This window comes from Lissotriton helveticus, chromosome 7, assembly GCF_964261635.1.
Source record: "Lissotriton helveticus chromosome 7, aLisHel1.1, whole genome shotgun sequence".
Classification (NCBI taxonomy): Eukaryota; Metazoa; Chordata; class Amphibia; order Caudata; family Salamandridae; genus Lissotriton; species Lissotriton helveticus.
The window spans coordinates 147,102,999-147,126,425 of record NC_136068.1 but is presented as its reverse complement, the minus strand read 5'-3'; the positions used below and the strand labels follow the sequence as shown (position 1 = coordinate 147,126,425).

General features: G+C 47.5%; 1 protein-coding gene across 4 annotated transcripts in view; it reads right to left on the bottom strand.

The window, feature by feature from the left end:
* Positions 1–23,427, bottom strand: part of SYCP2 (synaptonemal complex protein 2) — a 2,783,385-nt gene that overhangs the window by 1,673,498 nt on the left and 1,086,460 nt on the right. For all 4 annotated transcript variants that reach the window (XM_078651823.1, XM_078651822.1, XM_078651824.1 and 1 more), the window contains one exon: positions 23,298–23,397. In XM_078651823.1, coding sequence (XP_078507949.1) covers positions 23,298–23,397 — 100 coding nt within the window. The remainder of the gene's footprint in view (positions 1–23,297; positions 23,398–23,427) is intronic.

The window sequence follows — 23,427 nt, the reverse complement described above, 5'->3', positions numbered from 1 at the left end:
GGACACGTTCCTGCAGAACTGGCAACAGGAGCAGGGTTATGTGTTTCCTCCCTTTTCTATGATCACAAGGCTATCCGTGCCAGTACGTCGCCAGCAGGCGGAGGTGGTGCTATTCACCCCTTTTTGGAAGTCTCAAGTGTGGTTTCCAGTTCTTCTGGAACTTTCCTGGGATTCTCCAATCCGACTCCCCCACTTTCATTCAATTCTTCCGGATCCGGACCTCAATCCCCACCGCTTGGTGGTGGAGGGGTCGCTACAGCTGATAGCCTGGCAGATCTCAGGCATCGCTGGTAGCTCCTGGGCCTTTTGGGAGAGCAAGGACGCTGAGTCCTTGCTCTCCAAGGCATGGGCGGACAGTACAACAAAGATATACCACTCCGAATCGATGGCGCTGTTGGTGTTTGCGACAGGGTGTCGATCCTGTGGGTGCGGATGTGGTTCATATTATTAATTTCTTGGCAGAGTTTGTGGAAGAAGGTTTGGCTTACCGCTCTATTAACACCTTCCGTTCAGCGATATCGGCGGGCCACACCCCCGTTCAAGGATCCCCAGTGGGGGAACACCCGTTCGTGTGCAGACTTCTGAGAGGCATTCGCCTCTCCCTCCCACCAGAGCCGCAATATTCCGTGTTGTGGGATGTGAATTTAGTGATGAACCTCTTTCTTTCCTGGCAACTGAATCGGTTCTTGTCCTGCAAGGAGCTCTCGGCTAAGCTGGCGACTCTTTTATGTCTGATCTCTTGCAGACGGGTATCTGACGTACAGGCTCTTGATGTCTCGGCTAGAGTGTTTTCCCCCGATGGGGTTTCTTTCATGGTCAGTAGACAAACTAAATGTCATACCAGGGTGATATCTTACTTGGCATTTTGAGAATCCCCAAAATTGTGTGTGGTACAATGCCTCCAGGCCTATGAAGAATTAACAGAGGAGGTTCGCCATCCGGGTGAAAGGCAGTTGCTTATTGCACTCCACAAACCAACTATAGCCAGATGGCTGCGTTGGGTGATGCAGGAGGCGGGGATTCATACCAAGCAGTTTGGAGCTCATTCAGTGCGCGGGGCTATGGCCTCTAAAACGTTTGCACTCGGAGCATGATTGGAAGATCTCATACGTGCGGCCGACTGGTCCTCGGATTCAACCTTTAGGAGGTTCTATTTTAAGCCAGTACTCGAGGTGGCCCAGCTGGTGGTTGATAAGCTTTGAACTGGCATAATCTGAGCCTCTGGTCCTGACATAGAATGGGAATTTGCCTAGCTATAGTACTGGTAAGTTCTAATTCTATTAAGGACACGGAGGCAAGGATTATCCCTCCCAGCTCCTGTAGGACACGCGGACCTTCCCTGTTCTGGAGTAAGTACTGCTCTTTGAGATTTACGGTACTGTTTATTATTGTACTGTTAAGGTTATGGTCATTGATTGTGTAAATCCTTCTGTGGCTCAGCAATGTCTCTTCAGTGTTGCCTCTGTTGCCTGATGTTTTGGACTTGGTTCTGATGTGACCTTTTTTTTGCAGGGAATGCAGCATTGATAGACTATTGTGACTTTGTTTAGTCTACTCCCGAGTGTGTATGGGAGTAGTAGTTTGTTGATTGATTTTAAAACTTTTGCTGCTGTAAAAATAAAGTGAAGGAAGAAGACATAACCCTCGCCTCCATGTCCTTCAATCAATCAATCAATCAAGAAATTTGTATAGCGCGCTGCTCACCCGTAGGGTCTCAAGGCGCTTAGGGGGGGGGGGGGGGGGGGAGGGGGGGTCCACTACTGCTCGAACAGCCAGGTCTTGAGTTGCTTCCTGAAGGAGAGGTGGTCTTGGGTCAGGCGGAGGTGGATGGGGAGGGAGTTCCAAGTCTTGGCTGCTAGGTAGGAGAAGGATCTTCCTCCCGTGGTGGCTCTTCAGATGCGTGGAACTGCGGCGAGGGCGTGGCTGGTTGACCGTAGCTGGCGGGTGGGAGTGTAGAAGGTCAGGCGGTTGGTGAGGTACCTGGGTCCCAGGTCGTGGAGGGTCTTGTGTGCGTGGGTGAGGAGTCGGAAAGTGATTCGCTTGCTGACGGGGAGCCAGTACAGGTCTCTCAGGTGTCCGGAGATGTGGCTGTGTCGGGGGATGTCCAGGATGAGTCGAGCGGAGGCATTCTGGATGCGTTGGAGTCTTTTCTGTAGTTTGGCTGTGGTTCCGGCGTAGAGGGTGTTTCCGTAATCCAGTCGGCTGGTGACGAGTGCCTGGGTGACCGTCTTCCTGGTTTCGGTGGGGATCCATCGGAAGATCTTTCGGAGCATGCGTAGGATGTTGAAACATGACGATGAGACGGCGTTGACTTGTCTGGTCATCGAGAGGGAGGAGTCCAGGGTGAAGCCCAGGTTGCGTGCGTGGTCCATTGGTTTGGGTGTGCTGCCCAGGGCAGGGGGCCACCAGGAGTCGTCCCAGGCAGAGGGTGATGATCCCAAGATGAGGACTTCCGTCTTGTCTGAATTCAGTTTCAGGCGGCTGTTCATCATCCATTCGGCTACGTCTTTCATCCCTTCGTGTAGGTTGGTTCTGGCGGTGGCGGGGTCGTTGGTGAGGGAGAGGATCAGCTGGGTGTCATCAGCGTAGGAGATGATGTTGAGGTTGTGTTGGCGTGCGATGGTCGCGAGGGGGCTCATGTAGATGTTGAAGAGGGTGGGGCTGAGAGATGATCCTTGTGGTACGCCGCAGATGACTTCGGTGGCCTCGGATCTGAACAGGGGAGGCGGACTCTCTGAGTTCTTCCGGTGAGGAAGGAGGTGATCCACTCGAGTGCCTTTTCTTGGATTCCGATGTTGTTGAGGCGCTGCACAAGGGTGCGGTGGCAGACAGTGTCGAATGCTGCGGAGAGGTCCAGGAGGATGAGGGCAGCTGTTTCCCCGTTGTCGAGCAGGGCTCGGATGTCGTCCGTGGCTGCGATGAGGGCGGTCTCGTGCTGTGGTTGGCTCGGAAACCGGATTGCGAGTGGTCGAGGGATCCGTTCGTCTCGAGGATGGTGGCAAGCTGTCTGTTGACGGTCTTCTCGATGACTTTGGCAGGAAAAGGGAGGAGCGAGATGGGGCGGTAGTTTTTGAGGTTGGTGGGGTCCGCTGATCCTTAATAGAATTGGAATTTACCACTACTATAGCTAGGCAAATTCACATTAGGGAGACCTCTTTAAAGATCTCCAGATACTCCTGTTGCCTATGATCTGGTAGGTCAGCTGTAAAAGATTTCATGCCTTCCCAAATCTTCTCCCGATGGTTTCTGCCCACTAATGCTGCTGAATTGGCATTGTGTAGATGCTGTGCCACACATTTTCTTTCTAACACCATCCATTCATTTGCTTTCCCACTCTGGCGGTGCCATTGTTTCCGGAGCAGAAGCAGGTCTTCTTAGCACTGGTGTAACAATTATGGAATCCAGTTAAGGATCAGTTTTGATGAAGCCTGTATCTTGTGGTGGAGGCTTGTATTTTTTCACTAGCCTCGCAGTTGTGGATGTTACTGTAGCTGAAGTAAAAAACATTTTTTAACAATGTCCATAAGGCCTGGAAGTAGAGATAAAAGAGGCCTCGGTTTAGATGCTTCCCTGAATAAAGCATCTTGAAATTTGATGATGTCATTAAATGGTGAAGCTCCAGATGGGGTGTGGGGTGGAGAGGTTGACATAAATGTCATGGCTGTTTCCGGAGATCCTGTCCCTGATGGTGTCGACAGAGATAATGAGCGACTGGGGGACTGAGGTCTTGGGGGAATTTAGATAGGTGATGAAGCCTTCCATTTGCGAATCAGTGACACTGAGGTCGCTCTTAAAGTGTTGTCGCACAGGAGAAATGTTTAGAGGTATTTAAGAAACCTGTAGAGGATCATTAGGTGGAATAATGGGACGAGTTGCCAGAAGAGTCGGGCCTTGTTCAGGTGATGAATGGTCCATATGTTGAGTTGATCAGGACCAATGTATCGAAAAACAAGAAATCTCCATTTGAATGACATTCAACATCGAAAGAGTGGTGGTTGATGTTGTATATTGTCTTTTAGACATAACTGGAGACCTTGGTGACAAGACATGTCTTCTCTACGCTGAGAGATACTGATGTTGAACGGTGACGATGAAGAAGTCCCGTCGACGTTGTGCCTTCCTTCAAAGGTGAACAGAATGGAATTAAACCCCTCGACATAGGTGAGTTTTATACCGGCGCATGGCGGTGATGTGAATGACGACGGTGCAGGTGTTGAAAGCAGAAATTTTGGGATTGAGGTCGCCTCTTGTCGGCGTCTCTACCTGTTTTTCAACGTTTTTCAGGAGAGTGAAGAGAGGAAGAACTCTCTAATATTCTCCTTTGCTTCTTTTCTTGGTCCGCTTTCAAATCTTTCATCCAGCCACGCACCCTGATACCATCTTTTTGAATGTTCTTTTTTACATTTTGCTGCAAATGTCACATCCTTTTGTGAGGTGTTGAGGAGATAAACATACCGCAAGAACCTTGTGGCATCAGAGGAAGCTTTCATTCTGCCATAGAAAGGGCACTTTGTGTAGACTATAGGCATTTTGACAACATTTTACTTCTGAAAATCTGAAAAAAAGGATTTTACGCGACAAGAATTGTGATAAAATATCAAGTAAAAAAGATTTAATACCACTGAGATTTCTTTTTACAAAGTAATATGGTGAAAAAACCACAAGAAGTGTTCTGAGTTCCTGCCTGGAGGAGCCAGAAAAAAGAACTGACTCTCACGGGTCTTAGTCTTAATCTTTATTCGATCAAACGAGAGTACATTATAAAAGATACACAAAAAGAAACCATTGTAAATGGAAAAAATAAGATAAGAATGTTTAAAAACATCTATGATAAAATTCATAAGTAAAAACATACAAAAAGGTAGACGGGGAGCTGGGAGGGAGAACATGGCGGCCAACGCTTAGCCGGTCGCAGAAGCACCCGCACAAATGAACAAACATACGAAGTGAAAGAGGATTGTTTAATGATTCACATAATCGGAGCAAACATCGGAGTCCCTCGCAAGACAACCAACTATATGTATCTATTTTGCTAGATCGTAGAATTGTACTGACATGTAAAAAAGTGTTTTTTTTTTTTAAAAAACTGTAAGTTTATGGACAGTGTCAGTTCCTCAAGTGATGCACTCTGGGAAATGTGGTTTACCTAGAACTCAAGATTATGACGTATTAGGAGGCGTTTGGACTTTGGGCGAATTGGGAGGGAGTATGCTAGGGTGGATGGCTTTAAAAAGTGTGGGTGGGAAATGGCCCGCCATACCGGCTCGAATAATCAGGATGAGGACGGGAGACGCTTGTAGAACATTGAATTAGGTAAGCGACAGTGCGGAAGGAGTACACGTCTGTTTAGCAATCTGTAAATGTGTAAGAGGGAAAGCATGTTTTGTATTTTCAAACATAATATTTATAGCGAGTATAGCACATGTTGAACAGCTCAAATATAAAGCAGCGCGTGAGGTTTGATCAACGAAGGTATCGTTTTGAACACAGAGTGTTAAAGGGATGGCTTGTGTTTACGCTGGATGGGAGGGAAGAAAACTGGAACGAGTTGTAGGAGAACAGACGATGTTGGATATTAGGACGTACACCCTGTATACTAATGATTAGACGCATGATGATTTAGGTAAAAAAAAAAAAAATGATAGCCACATGAAAGTAGTGCTTCAGTGGGTAATGTTACGATTATTATGATTTAATATCTAGAGATGAAATTACGTTGTGAAGTGGCGCTTTTAAGATACAAAGTGTTAATAATTTGTTTGTATTGTTATTTGTAGTGACCCCCGAAGAAGGGCACATGGAGGCCCGAAATGCATTGGGTTTTTAACTGCACAATAAATGACTAATTGCGAAGGACTTCTTGCATTTATCGCATTCTTTCAAAGAGGCCTGGAATGGCACAGTTCGAATGTCAGAAAATTGAAAATTGGCACCTGAACCCGATTGGTGGACTGAAGATAAATCAGTGAAATAAATGTTTAAAAGGAGTTAAAATATGGATAAAAATGGTTTACAAATTTAAGAATTGATAAATGAATGTGAATTTAAAGTGCACGCTAAAAAGCGGCACAAAGCTGTGCATTTGGCTTAGGGGCTGTATAGTCCCTCTACTCACATGTTTCTTAACCAGTGGCAGTAGGGCATGCCTCAATAATCTCATTTGCACGCAATTCAAATCGAAGGTGGATTAATTTGATGAATGAAGAGACGTTGGTTAAAACTGGTGTGCATCCCTCCACTCTTAAAGAATTTTCGTAACTCAAGCCCTACCCAGGGATTGCACCCGCAATCCCTGGGTAGGGCTTGAGTTACTCACGGAGCGCTCACGGAGATCTCGCAAATACCATGTCAAATGTGAGCTGAATCGGCGCGGATTGACATTTTACCCAATCCCGTTGTCCTTTTTACCCGTTATTAACCACCTGCGTGGGGCGGGTTGGGGTCACAAGGCTTTGAAGCAGGTATTGCGGGTGGATCGCAGGGAGAGCAGTCTTGAGTGTATCGCTGCCCGGCGTCAGTGTGGAGGTTGCGACAGGACAGCTGTGGAGCTCCGTAGAGGCAGAGGTGTGGCTGCCAGAATCCCCTTACGGGGGACAGGAGGTCGCGGAGCCAGCGGGCTGGAAGGTCTGCCCAAGAGTAGCTGCGTTCGGGACGTGTGTTTGGAGGAGCCGTCTGATCTCGACAAGGGAGATTTAGACGAGGACCGGATTCCCGGGCTTCCTCCTAGAAAAACAACTTTTGTCTCCAGTCTCACCGGGTCTTCACCCCAGTCCAGCGGTAAGGAGCAATCGCCCCGTCCCCCCACCCTCGTTATGCTCTCAGAAAAATAAGAAAAGGCAAGGGTGTCAAAGGAGGCAAGGGGGAGGGGGTAACGAAAGGTGGTAGTATGCCCCGGGGGAAGGGGTGGTGGAGGGCAAAGTGTTGACAAGCAAGACAAAGGGAAGAAAGCTTGCAGTCCAGAAGCGGAAGGCTGCCCAGGAGGTCAAGGTTACACCCTCCCTCAAGTCATATTTTAAGGTTATGCCACAAACAGTTTTCTTAGCAGAGAGCAGGATGGAGGGGGGTAAGGAGGTAAATAAAGAAAAGACCACAGAGAGAGTGATATCCCCTGTAAAATCAAGTGAGAGTATAGACTGGAGTGAAAACACCGCTCCTGATAGGTATCAAATACTGGCCGGGCCTTCAGCTGAAGAGAGTAAAAGTATCCCAGCTATGCAGGGAGGGTCACATCAGGGAGCAGTTTTAGGCCTGGTCACCTCTGGGGGCCTCGGGGAGTGAGGATCTCCGCAGAGTGGTCTGTTAAAAGCCCTGAAGGGAATCAGAGGGAAATAAGACAACCTTGTGACACCCTGTAGAGAAAGATGGATGACCTCAGTAGTAGAACAGTCTTATTGGAGGGGGAAGTGAAGGAGCTCAGGGAAAGGGTCAGCACAAACACAACCGAGATTACAAAGTTAAAGTCAGCAGAGGCCGAGTACTTAGACAGAGTTGAAAGGTTGGAAACATTTTCAGAGGAGAAACAACATAAAAATCTTGAAAGTCCTGGAAGGTAGGGAGGGAGAAGATATCAAAGCCTTCGTAGTATGCCTGATAAAAAAAGAGCTGCAACTAGAGGAAACTGAAGAGGAAAGAAGCAAGCACATTCAGCGTGTGCATAGAGACCCGTTTAGGCTAAACACAAATAGGATAAGCCTAGAAAAATCATGCTTAATTTTCTAACCTTCTCATTAAAGGAGAAGATACTCTCAAAAGCTTTGAGCCTGAAATCTGTAGAAGTGGAGGGGGTAAAATATGAATTCAGATCAGACGTTTCAGCTGCAACTTCAAACAGGCAATGGGAGCTTGGAAAAAGGATGGACCAACTGAAAAGTTTGGGAGCAGTAGTCCAGTTGAGATTCCCTGCATACTTGAAAGTGATGATTAATAATAAGATGCTCATCTTTCACTCCTGTGAGAAGGTAGACGAGTTTTTAAAAGACTTTCATGCGAATAGAAAGTAATCCTATTTTCCAATGTCCTTCCAACTCTGTTTAGTTAGGTAAAAAATAGAAAGCAGTAAAGTAAAGTATGACACGATATGTAGTTTATGAGAAAAGAGATGGGGGGATAGTGGAAGAGTGAGAGGGGAAGGAAAATAAATAAAAAAAGAGAAAAGGAAAAAATATGATGATGAAATAAAATAATAATTTTGAGAAAAAAAATAATAAAATTTGTGAGGAATCCCGTAGAAGTGAAAAAGCAAGGTGAATTACACATACATAGTAGAGTTCAGACTAACCCTAATATGCTTAGTGTAATTAAGCAAATGATGGAACAACTGGGTCTGTTGGACATATGGATACAAAAAGATGGAGAACATGGCAGGTTAGTAAGGTTGGTACTCAGTCCAGATGGACCCTTGATCGTACAATTTTGTTGGAAGAGGAAGTGGTACTAGCCCTTAAAATAGAAACAAAAGTATTCTTTGAACTAAATTGGGGATCCGCAGCCCCAGGGGTCACGTGGGATGCCTATAAGGCATTTCTTAGAGGCAGACTTGGGGCATTAGCGGCAGAGAAGAGGAGGAGCTACTACAAAGCAGAGGCAGTACAGGAGGAGAAGATTCGCTCATTGGAAGAAAAATGTATTGATCAGAGTATAGATGAGGAGGCTAGGACGAGATGGTTCCAAGAAGTGTCACAGGTGAAGGCAAGTTTATCTACCATATTGCAAGAGCGGGTGAGAAAGAGATGGGAGGCCAGTCAAATGGCTCACTTTGAATATAGCGAAGGATGTAGCAAACTTCTGGCATGGACGGCTAAGAAAGAACAATTTAGAAATAGAGTTGAGGAAATTATATGCGATCCAACAGTAGTCTAATAGGTGATAGCCATTTTCTGCCGCTAAAACGGCAATAATTTTAACGAGGTTTTTGCTAATATGCCCCCAAATTCCTCTATCACAGGCGGCCTGTGGTCCACAATTGCGAAACTGGAGCAGGGAGGTCAGGAGGGGTTTCTCTTCAAATATGCTGATCCAGGCGGGCGTGGCTAGCAGCCAAGCATGGCGGCAGCATGGCGTAAGAGCTCCTGAAGGCACTGTGGCCTAACCTCAATCCGACACATTAATCCGGCGCATAGCCCACCTGAAGCGGCAGCGGCTGGGACCGGGTCCGAAGCGGTACCACCCGATCCGCGTTTGAAGAAACAAGGGAGTCTGAAAACTGCCCCGACACCCTCTGGCGCACTTGGGCCTGCCCCCGGGAGAGGAGCACCGGGCTAGAGTGATCCTCCGGCCCCGGCGGAAGTAAGCCCGGGCCGGCATACTGGTGGACGCGCTTCCCGGCACCAGACTCACACCTCAAACCCACCCACGGAAGAGACCGGCAAGACGACCAAACCTCCTGCGCCGCTGCCCGGGGGTGCGGCAGCCAGTTACGCCTGTCGGCATCTGGCCCTAACAGCCGGAAGGAGAGGGACCCCTCGGAGGCGGACGGGACACGAAACCGCAGACGGCACAGGGCGGGACCCCAGAGAGACCGTGCTCAGCTCACAACGGTGGCAGAGGACAATGAGCGGCCGCAACGCACTATGAAGGTACCGCTTGCCCCCTGAGACTGTCTGGATCCACACAACAGAGTCCGGCCGGCGGCGGTGGGGGCGAGTACCCCCGGGGGACTGACAAGCGCACCGCCGAGCTACAGGCCATTTCGAAGGGGGGAGCGCCACTGGTCCACGCGACGGAGTCCGGCCGGTGGCGGTGGAGACAGGTACCCCCGGGGGCCTGGCGGGAGCACCGCCGACTCACAGGCATAATCGGAGGGGAGGGCAGCGCCTATCCTGCGCTATTAAGAACACCAGTCCTGGTACAGTGAGGTGCCAGAGGTCGAGACGCTGTGAGGCAGCCACCCTGCTGAAGCCCTGAACGATCAGATAACACACGTCCAAGGCGTGGCCCACCGGCAATACGACAAGTACACAGGGGGGCGTCCCACTAGCGGGTGCAACATCCACCCTGATCCGATCCGGTAACCTCACGTGGGACTCATGGGGCATTTCCTCCTTGAGGCGCTATAAGTCAGACTGGACATTGCGCATTGCAGTAGTAGGGAGCTTACATTGCACATACTGGAGCGGAGTGCCGGCTACCACTGGGAGAACCCTATCGCCAGTACGTAGTGAAACTGCAAAGAGACAGACGGAGAGGTGGCAAGTGGCAGAGAAGAAGGTCCCCCACGGCCTCTAGGTGGCACGGCTATACTCCGACCCACTGTTCCCTGACCCGGACGCAGTTCATTGCATCATTTCGCCGCGCCACAGAGAGGGGCGAACCCGATCCCTACAGGCCACTAAGCATGGCGGGCAAGTCTAATAGGAGTGGATCCACGCAGGCCAAGCTGGACAAGTTCGCCTACAGCCAACATGCACAATCTCAATCCAGTGGGCGAAACTCCACCGGGACATCCCAAGAAACAGACGGGACCAAGAAGGTAACGTTAGAAGACATCATGAGAACCCTCTCGGACGTCAAAACTACAGTTGGATCCATCTCCTCTGAAGTCACACTACTACGAGCGGATTTTCAAAAGATGACTGAAAGAGTATCCCAGGTAGAGGTGGTCACGAAGTCTCTGGTGGAGGACACGTCGGAAGTACAAACGGCCATGGAGCGTATGGAGAAGATCACCAGGCTTCTGCAAGACAAGCTGGACGACCAAGAGGGGCGTTCACGAAGAAATAATGTACGCATCCTTGGGCTTCCCGAGACGGAGGGTAAGGGAGCTATGGACCTTTACATTGAAGACCTCATAAAAACCAAATTGCAACCAAAAGGGCTGTCCCACTTCTTCTCCGTGGAAAGAGCGCACAGAGTTCCGGGCGGAGTACCCAAATCAGAAGCCGCTCCACGGCCTGTACTGGCTAGACTCTTTAATTTCAGAGACAGGGACGCCATACTGCAAGCGGCGAGAGTCTCCCCCCCTGTCAAGATTCACAACGCAACTCTTGCCTTTTTCCCAGACTACACGGCGGAAGTAGCCAGACGCCGCAAGTCATTCACAGAGGTTAAAAAAGCACTGCGAGACAGGGAACTACCATATTCCATGTTGTTTCCTGCCAAGCTAAGGGTTGTTGCCGATGGAAAGACTTGGTTTTTCGACAGTCCGGAGGTGGCTCGAGACTGGCTTGATGGTTGGCGCCAGGGGGGGCAACAACATCGTCCACACAGAGATCGACCCAATCAGCCTAACGGCAAGCAACTGAACAGACAGGTCGACCACCCGACGCATCAGGACGGCCCGGAAGGAACTGAGCTTAACGCAACACAAGGTCTCTTCGATTCGGGGCAACCAGCCCCAGTCTGATGTCTAATTATAGCGGAGGAGGACAGGGTGCGACACGATGGACCTGGGTCCCGATGCGGCTGAGTAAGGTGGGCACAGTTAGTGCCTGTAAGGAACTCACCAACCCCACGAGCAAGTAAGATAGTTGGGGAAGGACTAAAGCACTCTGCGAAGTTGGGGTCACGGGCGGGGGTTTGTCCGTGGAGCAGGGGAGCAGGGAGGGGGGAAGGGGATACAGTTATGTTGTTCACGTTTCTGTTTTTTACCATCACTCAAACCACACGATACACTATCTCTCGAAATGGGGCCGCACGCCTGCGTACCATCATAACACATCAAGTCTGCATTAACCCAAGCGTCACAATACAGAGTACACTATCCCAACGATTTAATGACCCAACCACTGCATGCAACGCCCGCAAGGACTGACTCTAGAAAGGTGAAGGTGCCCCCACTGCGCCTCTTAACTTGGAACGTCAGAGGCCTAGGGGATAAAATAAAGAGGGGGTTGGTGTTGCAAGCCATTAAGCGACAGAGCCCGGATTTAGTCCTACTCCAAGAAACACATCTGGCGGGGACAACATGTAAGGCGCTTGATCGGCGCGGCTATGAGATGGCGATGCATGCGGAATTTACCACCGGTTCCAGGGGGACAGGGATCCTAATGAAAAAAACGTCGCCCTTTATCATCACGCACCGTGTGGCGGACGACCAGGGTCGTTTCGCAGCTATACATGGCCAATGGGAGGGGAGACCGCTAAATGTAGTCTCTGTCTATATACCCCCGACACTCCACTCCGTAGCTCTGCCTGCCCTAGGTAAATTCCTCCTGGACCTACCTGAGGGGGACACAATCATAGGGGGGGACCTGAATGCCATAATGGACCCGGCGATGGATGCCTTACCCACCAGAGACAGATCAAGAAGGAACGCATCAGTGCCTGACTTTCTAGAAGCCCTGGGCATCACGGATGTGTGGCGGCATCTGCACCCCACGACGACACAATACACTTATTACTCAGCAGTACACAATAGCCTATCTCGCACAGACTACTTCTTATTCCTGGGGGTTGGGCTGGGGGCCGTGGACAAAATAGACATCCTGCCCAGGGGTATATCTGACCACTCGCCACTCACTTTGTCTCTCACCACCGGGGAAAAGACGTGCGCTAGAATCTACCCAATATATCCAAATTACTTAAAAATCCCTAAAATCCGGAAGAAACTAAAACTAGCGACAACACATTACTTCACAGAAAACACGGGCATGGTAACATCACCGTCAGTCTTATGGGAAGCATACAAAGCGGTCCTCAGGGGCGCAGCGATAGCATCAATCACAGGGCACAAACGAGACACCCGGCGAGAACTCACGGAGTTGGAACTGACGCTCAACGACGCAAACACCGCTCATATGGCAAATCCCACCCCAGACACAGCGCACACAATGCAACTAAGGCAGCAGCAATACCAGACCCACCTCAAAACGACGGTTCAGGGATGCATCACCAACACTGCACACAGAATTTACGATGTGGGCGACAAAGCGGGAAGAATGCTGGCATGGTTAGATAGGAGAAAGGGGGGTGCACGGGGTATCCAGAAGCTTCATACTACTGACGGCCAAGTACTGACACACCCAGAAGAAATTGTGCACACTTTGGCGAATCACTTTCGAGAAATATACACCCCGGAATGTACCGTCACCGCTCAAATGGCATCGGCATCGTTAACTGCAATCGACATCCCCAATATACCTCATGAGGTTAGGCAGGACCTAGAGAAAGACCCGACAGAGGAGGAAGTACAGTTGTCGATCCAGGCATTGCAGTCAGGCAAAGCACTGGGCCCTAATGGACTACCCGTGGAGTGGTACAAAGCAATGGCCTCGGAGATTAGTAGACCCCTGTTAGCGATGTATAAGGAGAGCAGGGACAGGGCAGAATTACCACTTGACCAACGCACGGCCACGATCATAGCTATACCAAAGCCGGGAAAACCGCCGACTGAATGTGCTTCTTATCGCCCAATCTCCCTGCTTAATGTAGAGGCCAAGGTCTTGGCCAAGCTTCTGGCTAACCGTTTGCTGCCACACCTGCAGGCCCTGATCCACCCTGACCAGTCAGGCTTTATGCCTAATAGAAGTACAGCGCTGAACCTGCGGAGGGTCCATGGGGTAATGGCTCGTGCGCACCTCCTCTCGGAGAAAGCAGTAATTATCTCTCTCCACGCCAAAATGGCTTTTGACCTAGTAGAATGCGAATATCTCTTTGAAGTTCTCGGACGTATGGGCTTTGGGCCGAAATACATAGCCTGGATACGACTCCTATACACGAAACCGGTGGCGCAGGTGATAGCCAATGGCCACATCTCGCTAACATTCCCACTGGGCAGGGGGACCAGACAGGGATGCCCCTTGTCACCCTTACTATTTGTGTTAGTACTCGAACCCTTGGCTATCCTGCTTCGGACGACACCCCTGTTCAGAGGCGTTAAATGGGAGGAAGGATGGGAAGACAAGGTGTCACTATATACAGACGACATGCTCGTCTATATGGTCGACCCTGATGTCGGGATCCCGGCCCTGCTGGATCTTTGCAACACACACGGGAAACCCTCGGGCTATACCTTGAACTGGTCAAAATCAGTGATATACACACTGAAGGGTCCAGCACCGAACCTGCAGGTAGAATGCCCTTTGGCGACATCGTTGTCCTCCTTTAAATACCTAGGCATTGTCGTCACGCAAGATGCGCCAGCCTTCTTTATTAACAACTTGAAACCACCTATGGAACGCCTGCGTGCAGACGTTAAACACTGGGCCGCTCTGCCCCTGACCCTCCTAGGAAGGGCAGCCTTATATAAAATGATGGCATTGCCCAGGTTTCTCTATGTATTAGAAAACACCCCGTATCTTGTCCCACCGCGATACTTTAAGCAAATTGCGGAGTTAGTCTCCAACCTGCTCTGGAACGCTGGCCCGGCACGTATAGCCTACGACAAACTGGTAAAAAGTTGGTATGAGGGGGGGATTGCACTACCCAACGTACAGCTATATTACTGGGCAGCTCAACTTAAAATAATCAACCAATGGCTCCACGCCCCAAGAGACGACCCAGCATATCGAGCAGACTGGTCACAACTGGGGACGGATTGTATGCTCTCGGTGCTATATAATAAGCCGCAGCTTGATCGCCTGACTGGCCCGACACGTCACACAGCGACACTGTGGCACATAGCACAGGCACGACTGGGCTGGAAAGGGAGAATCACTAAAATGACACCATTGTGGGATACAAAGGCACTGGGGTCCCTGAGAATATGCAAAGGATTTGCGCAATGGGATCTTATAGGCATTTCCACAGTAGGGGACATGTGGGACAAAGACACAGTAATAACGTTTCCACAGCTACAACAACAATATAGCCTTAGATCCACGGAGACATATAGATATGTTCAAATCAGACATGCACTGCTAAGGGCGATTCCAGCGGGCACGGACTTACCGGAATCCTCGCCACTAGAAGATAGATTACTAACAGATTTTATGCAACACAAAGCGACCTCTCTTACCTATAAAAAGCTAACCAAAAACCTGGAGGACCCCACGCTGAAACTGAAAGAAAAATGGGAAAGGGAAGTAGGTGAAATGGATGAATCAGAATGGAACGAGGCATTGGCCTCCCCAAGAGAGGTGGGAATTTCGACAAAATTCCGACTGGTGCAGCTAAAAATCTTACACCGCATTTATTATACCAGAACATTGCTTCATAAAATACATAGAGCACCACACCCCTTTTGCCTACGGGGCTGCGGAGAGGAGGGAACACTGTTCCACACACTATGGGATTGCACACGTATACAAGAATTCTGGAAACAAGTAATGCGTACTATCTCCCAAACAATTAAAATCACTGTTTTGCCTGAACCGCGCAAATGCCTCCTAAATATCTGGGATCCCAATGACTTGGACAGATATGGACTAATATGGGCTACACTGGCCATGACAGTGGCTAAGCGAGACATCGCGCAGAAGTGGGGGGCTCCGGAACTACCCACGGTGAACAGATGGGCTAAAAATATGGATGCGCTAATGGTAACGGAGAGGGCGGTTTATGTCCTTAGAGCTTCCCCCCGGAAATGGAACAAGGTTTGGGCAGCATGGAATGTCTATAGAGGGGAGATATGTGATCCTCTGCCAGAGGGAGATGATATGGACTCCGGAGGGGAGGATGAGTAATGAAAGGACAAAGAGATGATCGCCTATGAGGGCCGAATGTAATGGTGGCCTAGAACGTGAAGACTGAGTGGTGATGGGAGGGGCTGCGGACTTACTTTTGGACAGTAATAGGTGGTATCGCAATAGATATGATGGCTTAAGTTTGAGGGGGGAGGGGTTGTTTCAATAGTTCCATTAAGATGGGGGGTCATGTTAAGCAGTGTAACCAAGACAATAATTGGCGACATCCAAAGAAGTTGATTTAAGCAACCACGAGTGATCGCACTCACCGTAGGGGGGGGTGAATAAAAGCACTGCTTGAAATGTTATGTTACATGATACATGATGCAGGATTGTTACCTTGACAAAAGGGAAGTTATGATTGAATGTAACAATATAACTGCTTGATATGCCTTCATGTCAATAAAGATTTTCAAAAAAAAAAAAAATATGCTGACCCAATTTGTTTTATAAAGGTCAGACTGAAGATCTTGAAAGGGGTTGCAGAGGCATGGTATAAAGTGAGGAAAATCTTGAAAATTGCCTACCATAATTTTTCAGCTCCCATCTGGGATAGTCCCGGCTCCCCCGAGTGGACGAAAGACATTCTTGCCAAACCTCTGTTAGAGGGGGACTCTTACAATGGGACCAGTTAATAAGCGATGGTGAGCTTATCTCCTGGGAGAGTTGTAGCCAGCTTACAAACTTTTGCCTATCCAGGTTTAAATATGCTCAAATAAAAGGTTGGTTTTATGACCCACTAACAAAGATAGGTTAACAAAATGATTTAGAGTTTAAACTGAAGCAGCAACCTAGTCAAAAGAAGGAGTTAGCGACCATCTACTGGCTACTGGTGGAAACCAAGGACGGAGATTTTATGCTTCCTGCTGAAATGTGGGGTAAATACTTGCCAGAAGCATCTCTGGAAAAATACTGGCAAGTATCTATGGCTATGCTTTTTAAATCGGTTAAGCCTGCACATCTGAGGAGAAATCATCTCTTTTCCATCCATAGAGCGAATTGGTCACCCTTGAAGCTGTCAAAGTTTGGGAGAGGTGGGGATGTTCCCTACCCGAAGTGTGGCAACATGAAGGCATGCGACGTCCACATGTTTGTAGAATGTATAAAATTGCAAACTTTTTGGAGTGAAGTGAGTAGGGCGCTGTCTCAAATGCTTAAGCTGCATGTTAAGGGAAGCGTTTTACTTGTTATCTTCAGTCAGTTGGAGGCTGAAATAAAACTTACCAAGAGACAGGCAAGGCTTATCTTTTACATTGCATTGCTAGCGCGCAGGGAGATTTACAAGTTAGGGGTTTCCCCCCTCTCCCCTAGTTTGGATAATTTGTTGGTCTTGATTAAATATACAGTCAACATAGATAGGAAGAGTTCTAGAGATGTAAAGTTCTTGCTTCCCTTCATTGAATGGTGTGATGCTCTAAATGATAATAGTTAGGTTTTTACCGGTCCTATGATTACGTCTTACTAGCCTCACCAGGGGTTTGGGTTTAGGTCCTTGTGGTTCTTGCCTGCCGGTTGGAAAGTGAGAGGGTGAAAGCAGACAAGTGGACAAGAGGGTAGATGGAGTTCAAGTCCAAGGGTCATCAGAATTTTTCGACCTCCCTCTCTACTCGCACCAACCCGTATGGCTGGAAAGCACAAGAGCACAGGCATTCAAGTGCCCATCAAGATGTGCAAGTGGAAGAACGTCATTGTTTTTTCTCTCCACTGAAGAGGCTTATGAGGATTAAAAAAACAATAAAAAAACATATAAAAAGGTAAACCAATCTAAAAATAAACAGCCACTATAGAAAATATGAAGTGCATTAGTTCATAAGGATAAGTTACTTACCTGTAATCCTAGTTCTCTTCCAGGGGTATACTCATCAAAGTCATAAGCATTGAATTATCTCCGCCCAAGTGCGGGAACCCGGAGCATATACAAAAAAATACATATATATATAAGTGTATGTAGTAGAAAAGGAGTGCATAGTACGCAATAAATACACACAAATACATGTATAACATAAAAAATATGCAGCTCCAAACATATCCAATAGCCTAAGAAGCCAGAGTTACATGTATTTCTCTAGTATGAAAATAACACTTATACATATATTGTAAGAGAAGGACATGCATAGCAATAGCATTTCGCAATAACTTTTTATTTTCATAAAAGAAAACCGGTAATGGCAGGAAATTAGCCTAAAAAAGGATGCATACATAAATAATATCCTTGTACAGAAAAGGAAACTGGCACCTCACCTTTAAGGCCTCAGAGACCCTGACCACTTTGCCTTTAAGGCCTCCAGAAGCCCTCTGCTCCCATCAGGTACCACAGGTGACAGTTAGGTCAGTTCTTTAGTACAGTATAGTAAACCTGTAGGAACCTGCATCCTAAATGCAAAAATACCGTATAAACTGTAAATGCTTGTCCGGGGAGGTGGGAGTGTTGCTTATGACTTTGATGAGTATACCCCTGGAAGAGAACTAGGATTACAGGTAAGTAACTTATCCTTCTCTTTCAGGGGATACTCATCAATAGTCATAAGCACTGAATAGAGTAGCAAGCCCATACCCACTTCCTCGCGGACGAACAAAAAACAGCAACAAAATTGAAGTACACATGTTAAACAGAATTAGCAAACAGGTTTCTCAACGAGGCCTGCACAACCTGAGCATCTGCCTACATGTCGGCATCTAAACAGTAGTGGCGAGTAAATGTATGAACTGATCGCCATGTAGCTGCTTTACAAATTTCTGCCATAGGGACCTTCCTCAGGAGAGCCGTGGTAGAAGCTTTCCCTCTAGTGGAATGGGCTTTAGGCTTCCCCAGAAGGGATTTGTTGGCCAATTGGTATGACAGTAGAATACAAGAAACTATCCATCTTGAAATGGATATTTTGGAAGCTGCAGAGCCTGTGTTAACAGTGCCATAGTTAATAAACAAATGTTCTGATTTCCTCAGTGTCTTAAGAACCCTCTTGAGATCTAAGGAGTGGAGAAATCTTTCTGGAGGATTTGAAGAATTCGGAAAAAAGTAGGTAAAGTGATAGTCTGGTTAATATGAAAGTCCGAGACTACTTTAGGTAAAAAACTAGGACGTGTTCTGAGAATCACTCTGTTGGCGTGAAACACAGTGTCAGGTTCCTTACAGCCAAGAGCCTGGATCTCACTCACCCTGCGAGCAGAAGTAATGCCACCAGGAACGCGGCTTTCCATGTTAAAGGCTGTAAGGAAGCTCTATGAATAGGCTTGAAAGGAGCACCCCCTCAACTTAGTTAACACAATGTTAAGCTCCCATGGAGGAAAGGGAGACCGGACTGGTGTGTAAACCTTTCTCAAGCCCTTAAGAACATCTTTTACCACAGGAATCCTAAACAAAGAAGTCTGGTTGGGGGACTTCCTATAGGCTGTGATAGCTGCAAGGTGGACTTTGATAGAAGACCAGATTTAGCCAAATGCAGCAAGTATGGTAAAATCACCTGTTCCTCACCCTGGATGGGATCATGTCCATTGTCCACACACCATAGGAAGATACGCTTCCACTTGAAGGCATACGATCTCCTTGTGGAAGGTCTTTTAGTTTCTTTAGGAATAGCCATACAGTCTGGATTCAATTGGAGATGTCCATATTGTATGACCTCAGGAGCCATGCTGTCAACCGGAGGGAGGACAGGTTGGGGTGGAATACTCTCCCTGCCTGTTTAGATAGGATATCCGGGCGGCATGGTAACCTCCTGTGTGGCACTTCCAATAGTTGAAGGAGGTCTGGAAACCACCACTGGCGAGGCCATTCCGGGGCTATTAGGATCATCCTGGCGTTGGTCCTGTACAGCTTGTTGATTACAGTTGGGATCAACGGAATTGGTGGAAAAGCGTACAGTAAGCTCTGAGACCATTCGATCAAAAGGGCATTCCCTTGAGATCCTTGCTGGGGAAACCTGGATGCGAAGACGGGGTATTTTGTGTTTACCGCGTCTGCAAACAGGTTGAATGTCTGGTGTTCCCCATTCGCGAAAGATGCTGTGAGCGACCTCATTGTTGAGAACCCAATTGTGGGCTTCGACGAAATGTCTGCTGAGGAAGTCCGCCTGGGAGTTGAGAGAGCCCGGTAAATGAATGGCTTCTATGGACAGGTCTCTCGCTAGAAGCCAGTTCCATATAGTTTGAGATTCTATATAGCATGTTCTTGATCGGGTACTTCCCTGTTTGTTCAAATAATACATTGTTGTATCGTCCTTTTGGATTAGAATGGAGCGACACTTGAACAGCGGAAACAGGGACTTGAGAGCTAGATGCACGGCTCTCAGCTCCAGCAGGTTGATGTGGTAGCTCTTTTCTGAGTCGGACCATAGACCTTGTACTAGCAGAGGACCCATATGAGCACCCCAACCCCGGAGAGAGGTGTCTGTGACTAAAGTCTGGTTAGGAGGGTCCTGGTGGAAAGGGACTCCCTTCATCAGGTGCGATCGCTTCATCTACCACCGGATGGAGTCTTTGGCTGATTGATGGAGAATTACATGATCCCCCCAGCGCACTGATACTTGCATCCACTGGTCCTCCAAACACTGTTGTAGTGGACGCATGTGCAATCATGCGTTTGGTACTATGAAGATGCACAACGCCATCGATTCCAGTAGTGATGACACCTGTCAAACTGTCAGGAAATGCGTGTGAAGGAGGGTCAGGCATTTTCCTTGGATTGATAACAACCTCTCCTCCGTAGGACACACGCTTGCATTTTCGGTGTCCAGGAAGGAGCCCAGGTAATGGATCTTTTGTGTTGGATTTAGTATAGATTTCTTGAAATTGACATGAAGGCCCAAGTTGTTGAGAATCTGAAGGCAGCACGAGAGGTGATCCTGCAGCAGAGTTTGAGATGAACTCTTCAAGAGCCAGTCGCCCAGGTAAGGATATACGAATATTTACTGACTGAGGAGAAAAGCGGCCACCACTGCCATACATTTGGAGAATGTTTGGGGGCTGATTTGAGCCCGAACGGGAGAACTGAGTACTGGTAATATTGAAAAGACACTCGAAATCGCAGTAATTTTTGATGTTTATTTGATATTGGTACGTGGAAGTATGCGTCATAAATCTCCAGGGGTGTAGGGGGAAGATAATGGGTAAGGCTGCCCCCCAGCGCAGCATGATCAGTACAATCACTGCAGTGCTCTGGTTTTATTTACACAGGTCCTTGTCTAATCACTATGATGTGAAGTCTGAGAATAGAGAACCCCTTTCACGCCCTGATGAAGTTACTGAAATTAGAGCAACGAAACATGTCTGCTTGAAAAGTAAGAAGTATGGTATATAATTAACCATTTTTAAACGGGAGGTTTTGCTGCACCAGAATAAAGGAGAAAAAAGCCAGCAATACCTCACCAGTTTTTACTTCTATGTTTGTTTGGTTGTCTTGGGGTCTTTGTATGTATATATGTTTTACTTTTTACAGTGCTGTCTAGATTTACTCACTGTTTTTCACCACTATTCTCATGTGTGCACTTCTATGTGTCTGTGTGCACTTGTCTATCTTCACATAGAGAGAGTGACCAATGATGAGAAGTGGGTATACCGGGCATTGTTAAACCGGCAACCCCCTCGGGTATTACAACCGTGAGGCACTCTCTCTACTCTCTACACTTTTCTGTTTCCAGTAAGTGTTGGCCTGTGTTTTTTACATTGTTTCGACTTGGTGTTGATTTATCTAGGCATCCTGATCTGAGGAATAGTGTTATTACACACATCCAGGGTAGAAAAACAGATAACGAGATTGTTTACCACTTATATTGGTCTAGTAGCTGGATGTTTTGTTGGATAAGGTAGGGCTTCATTTTTATAAACGTGGAAGTATGCGCCCTGTAAGTCGATGGAGCACATCAAATCCCCTTGATGAAGCTATGGGAAAATTTGATGGAGTGCTAAAATTCGAAATTTCTCTCTGCGAATGTATTTGTTCAACAGTCTCAAGTCCAGTATAGGTCTGTATACTATAGTGGGGCCTCTTTTCTGCACAAGGAAGTAACATGAGTATACTGCTTGATGTATTTGAGGAGCGGGAACTTTTTCTATAGCTCCTTTCTTCAATAAGGTGTTTACCTCCGTTTGTAACAATCGGTGATCGCGGTGAAAAAAGTCTCTCGTAGGTATAGATGGAGGAGGAGTTTTGAACTTGAGAAGATAGCCATTTTGTACAATGTTGATAACCCATTTGTCTTTTGTTATATGTTTCCACTCCTCCAGATGTAACTAAATACTTCCTCCCACTGGAGTGTCAACAGCTTTCGAGGAAGACACACTTCATTGTTTTTGTGGCTGCTTTGGTGCTGTTGACTGCTGTTTGTTACCACTTCTGCCACATCCAGGTCTACGCTGTTGGAACTGAGACATTTGTTGCGTCTGACCTTCGGTCTGCTTGGACCAGTTAGAGGACTGACCCCGCTGTTGAAAAGAGCGTTTGTCATAGGAACGAAAGCGACGATGGAAATCTTTCTTCTTTTCGAGGTCAACGGCCTTGAGAGTGTCCAACTCGGTTTTTATTTTTGCCATTTCGTCTGCATGTGAGCTAACCAAGGACAATCCATTTAAGGGCAGATTGACAATCTTTCTTTGAGCATCGGGCTTGAGACCCATGAGTCGAAGACATGCAGATCTTCGAGAGCAAATACCATGAGCATATCCATGGTCTGCCAAGTCTGCAGATTCGGCCACTGTACTAATGATCTGGTTTGTCACCAGACCACCTTCCTGTACAATCTCTAGAAAATCCTTTTGATTGTTTTTGGTTAACTTTTCTGTAAACCTTGCTAAAGAGTCCCATAAAGAAAGGTCATATAGCCCCAGAAGAGATGCTGCGCTGGCCACTCTCATGACAGATCCTGAAATACTGCACATTCTCCGTCCCAAAGAATCCATGTTTTTGCTGTCCTTCTCCGGAGGAGCAGACGAGATGAAGGTATTGGAAGAAGTTTTTCTGGCACCAGCAACTATAACGGAATCCGGTGGAGGATCAGATCGCAGAAACAAAGGATCTTGGTCTGGAGCCTTATACTTTTTTGCAATCCTTGCGGGACCAGAGCCCACTGTGGCAGGTGTCAAAAAGGTTTTCATCGCAGGCTCTAGTAATCCTGGCACCAACGGAAGAAGGGTCTTTGCTGAAGTTCGATGGTGCAGAGTTTTAAATATGATGGAAGTAGTCACCTGAGGAACAGTCATGGTTATGTTCAACTTGCTGGCACCTCTACAGATGACCTCATTGGATGTCCCAATGTCATCAACAGGAGAAACCCTGGATGGTGGAGTTGACGCACACTTTGGTCACATGACGTTTCGGGGTCAGGGTTCATGTTGACATCCCCCGCTGGTCACATGGCCTCCCAGAGTCGAGGATAACAGATGCCATCACACCCCACTCACATGGCCACACAGAGTCAAGGTTCGTGGTGAGGTTACACCTTGGTCACATGATCTTCTAGGGTTAGGCCAGTGAGTGATATTACATACTGGTCACATAATCATCTGCGATCATGCGAACAGGGTGTGATGTCACATCTAGGGGCGTTCCCTAGGCCCAGAAGTCGCAGTACAGAAGTGGTGTTATTTTTGGAGTGGTGCACCTATCATTTATAGGATTGCTCAAAGGTATCCATTCTTTCTCTTTAGTTTAAATGAAACCCATCTCATAAAATATTTCAAAATACAAAATAAACACAATTTAACGAAATATTCAGAGACATTGAAAAGCATTTTTTAGCTTACATGTTCTTGCTGCTGGTAAAGGACTGTTTATTGTCAGTCCGCCTGTTCCGAAAATAACCATTGATGCTTCGGACATCTTTCTTTTATAGGGGGTAATCATCTAAAAAGATAAGATAATGCAATGATGCAT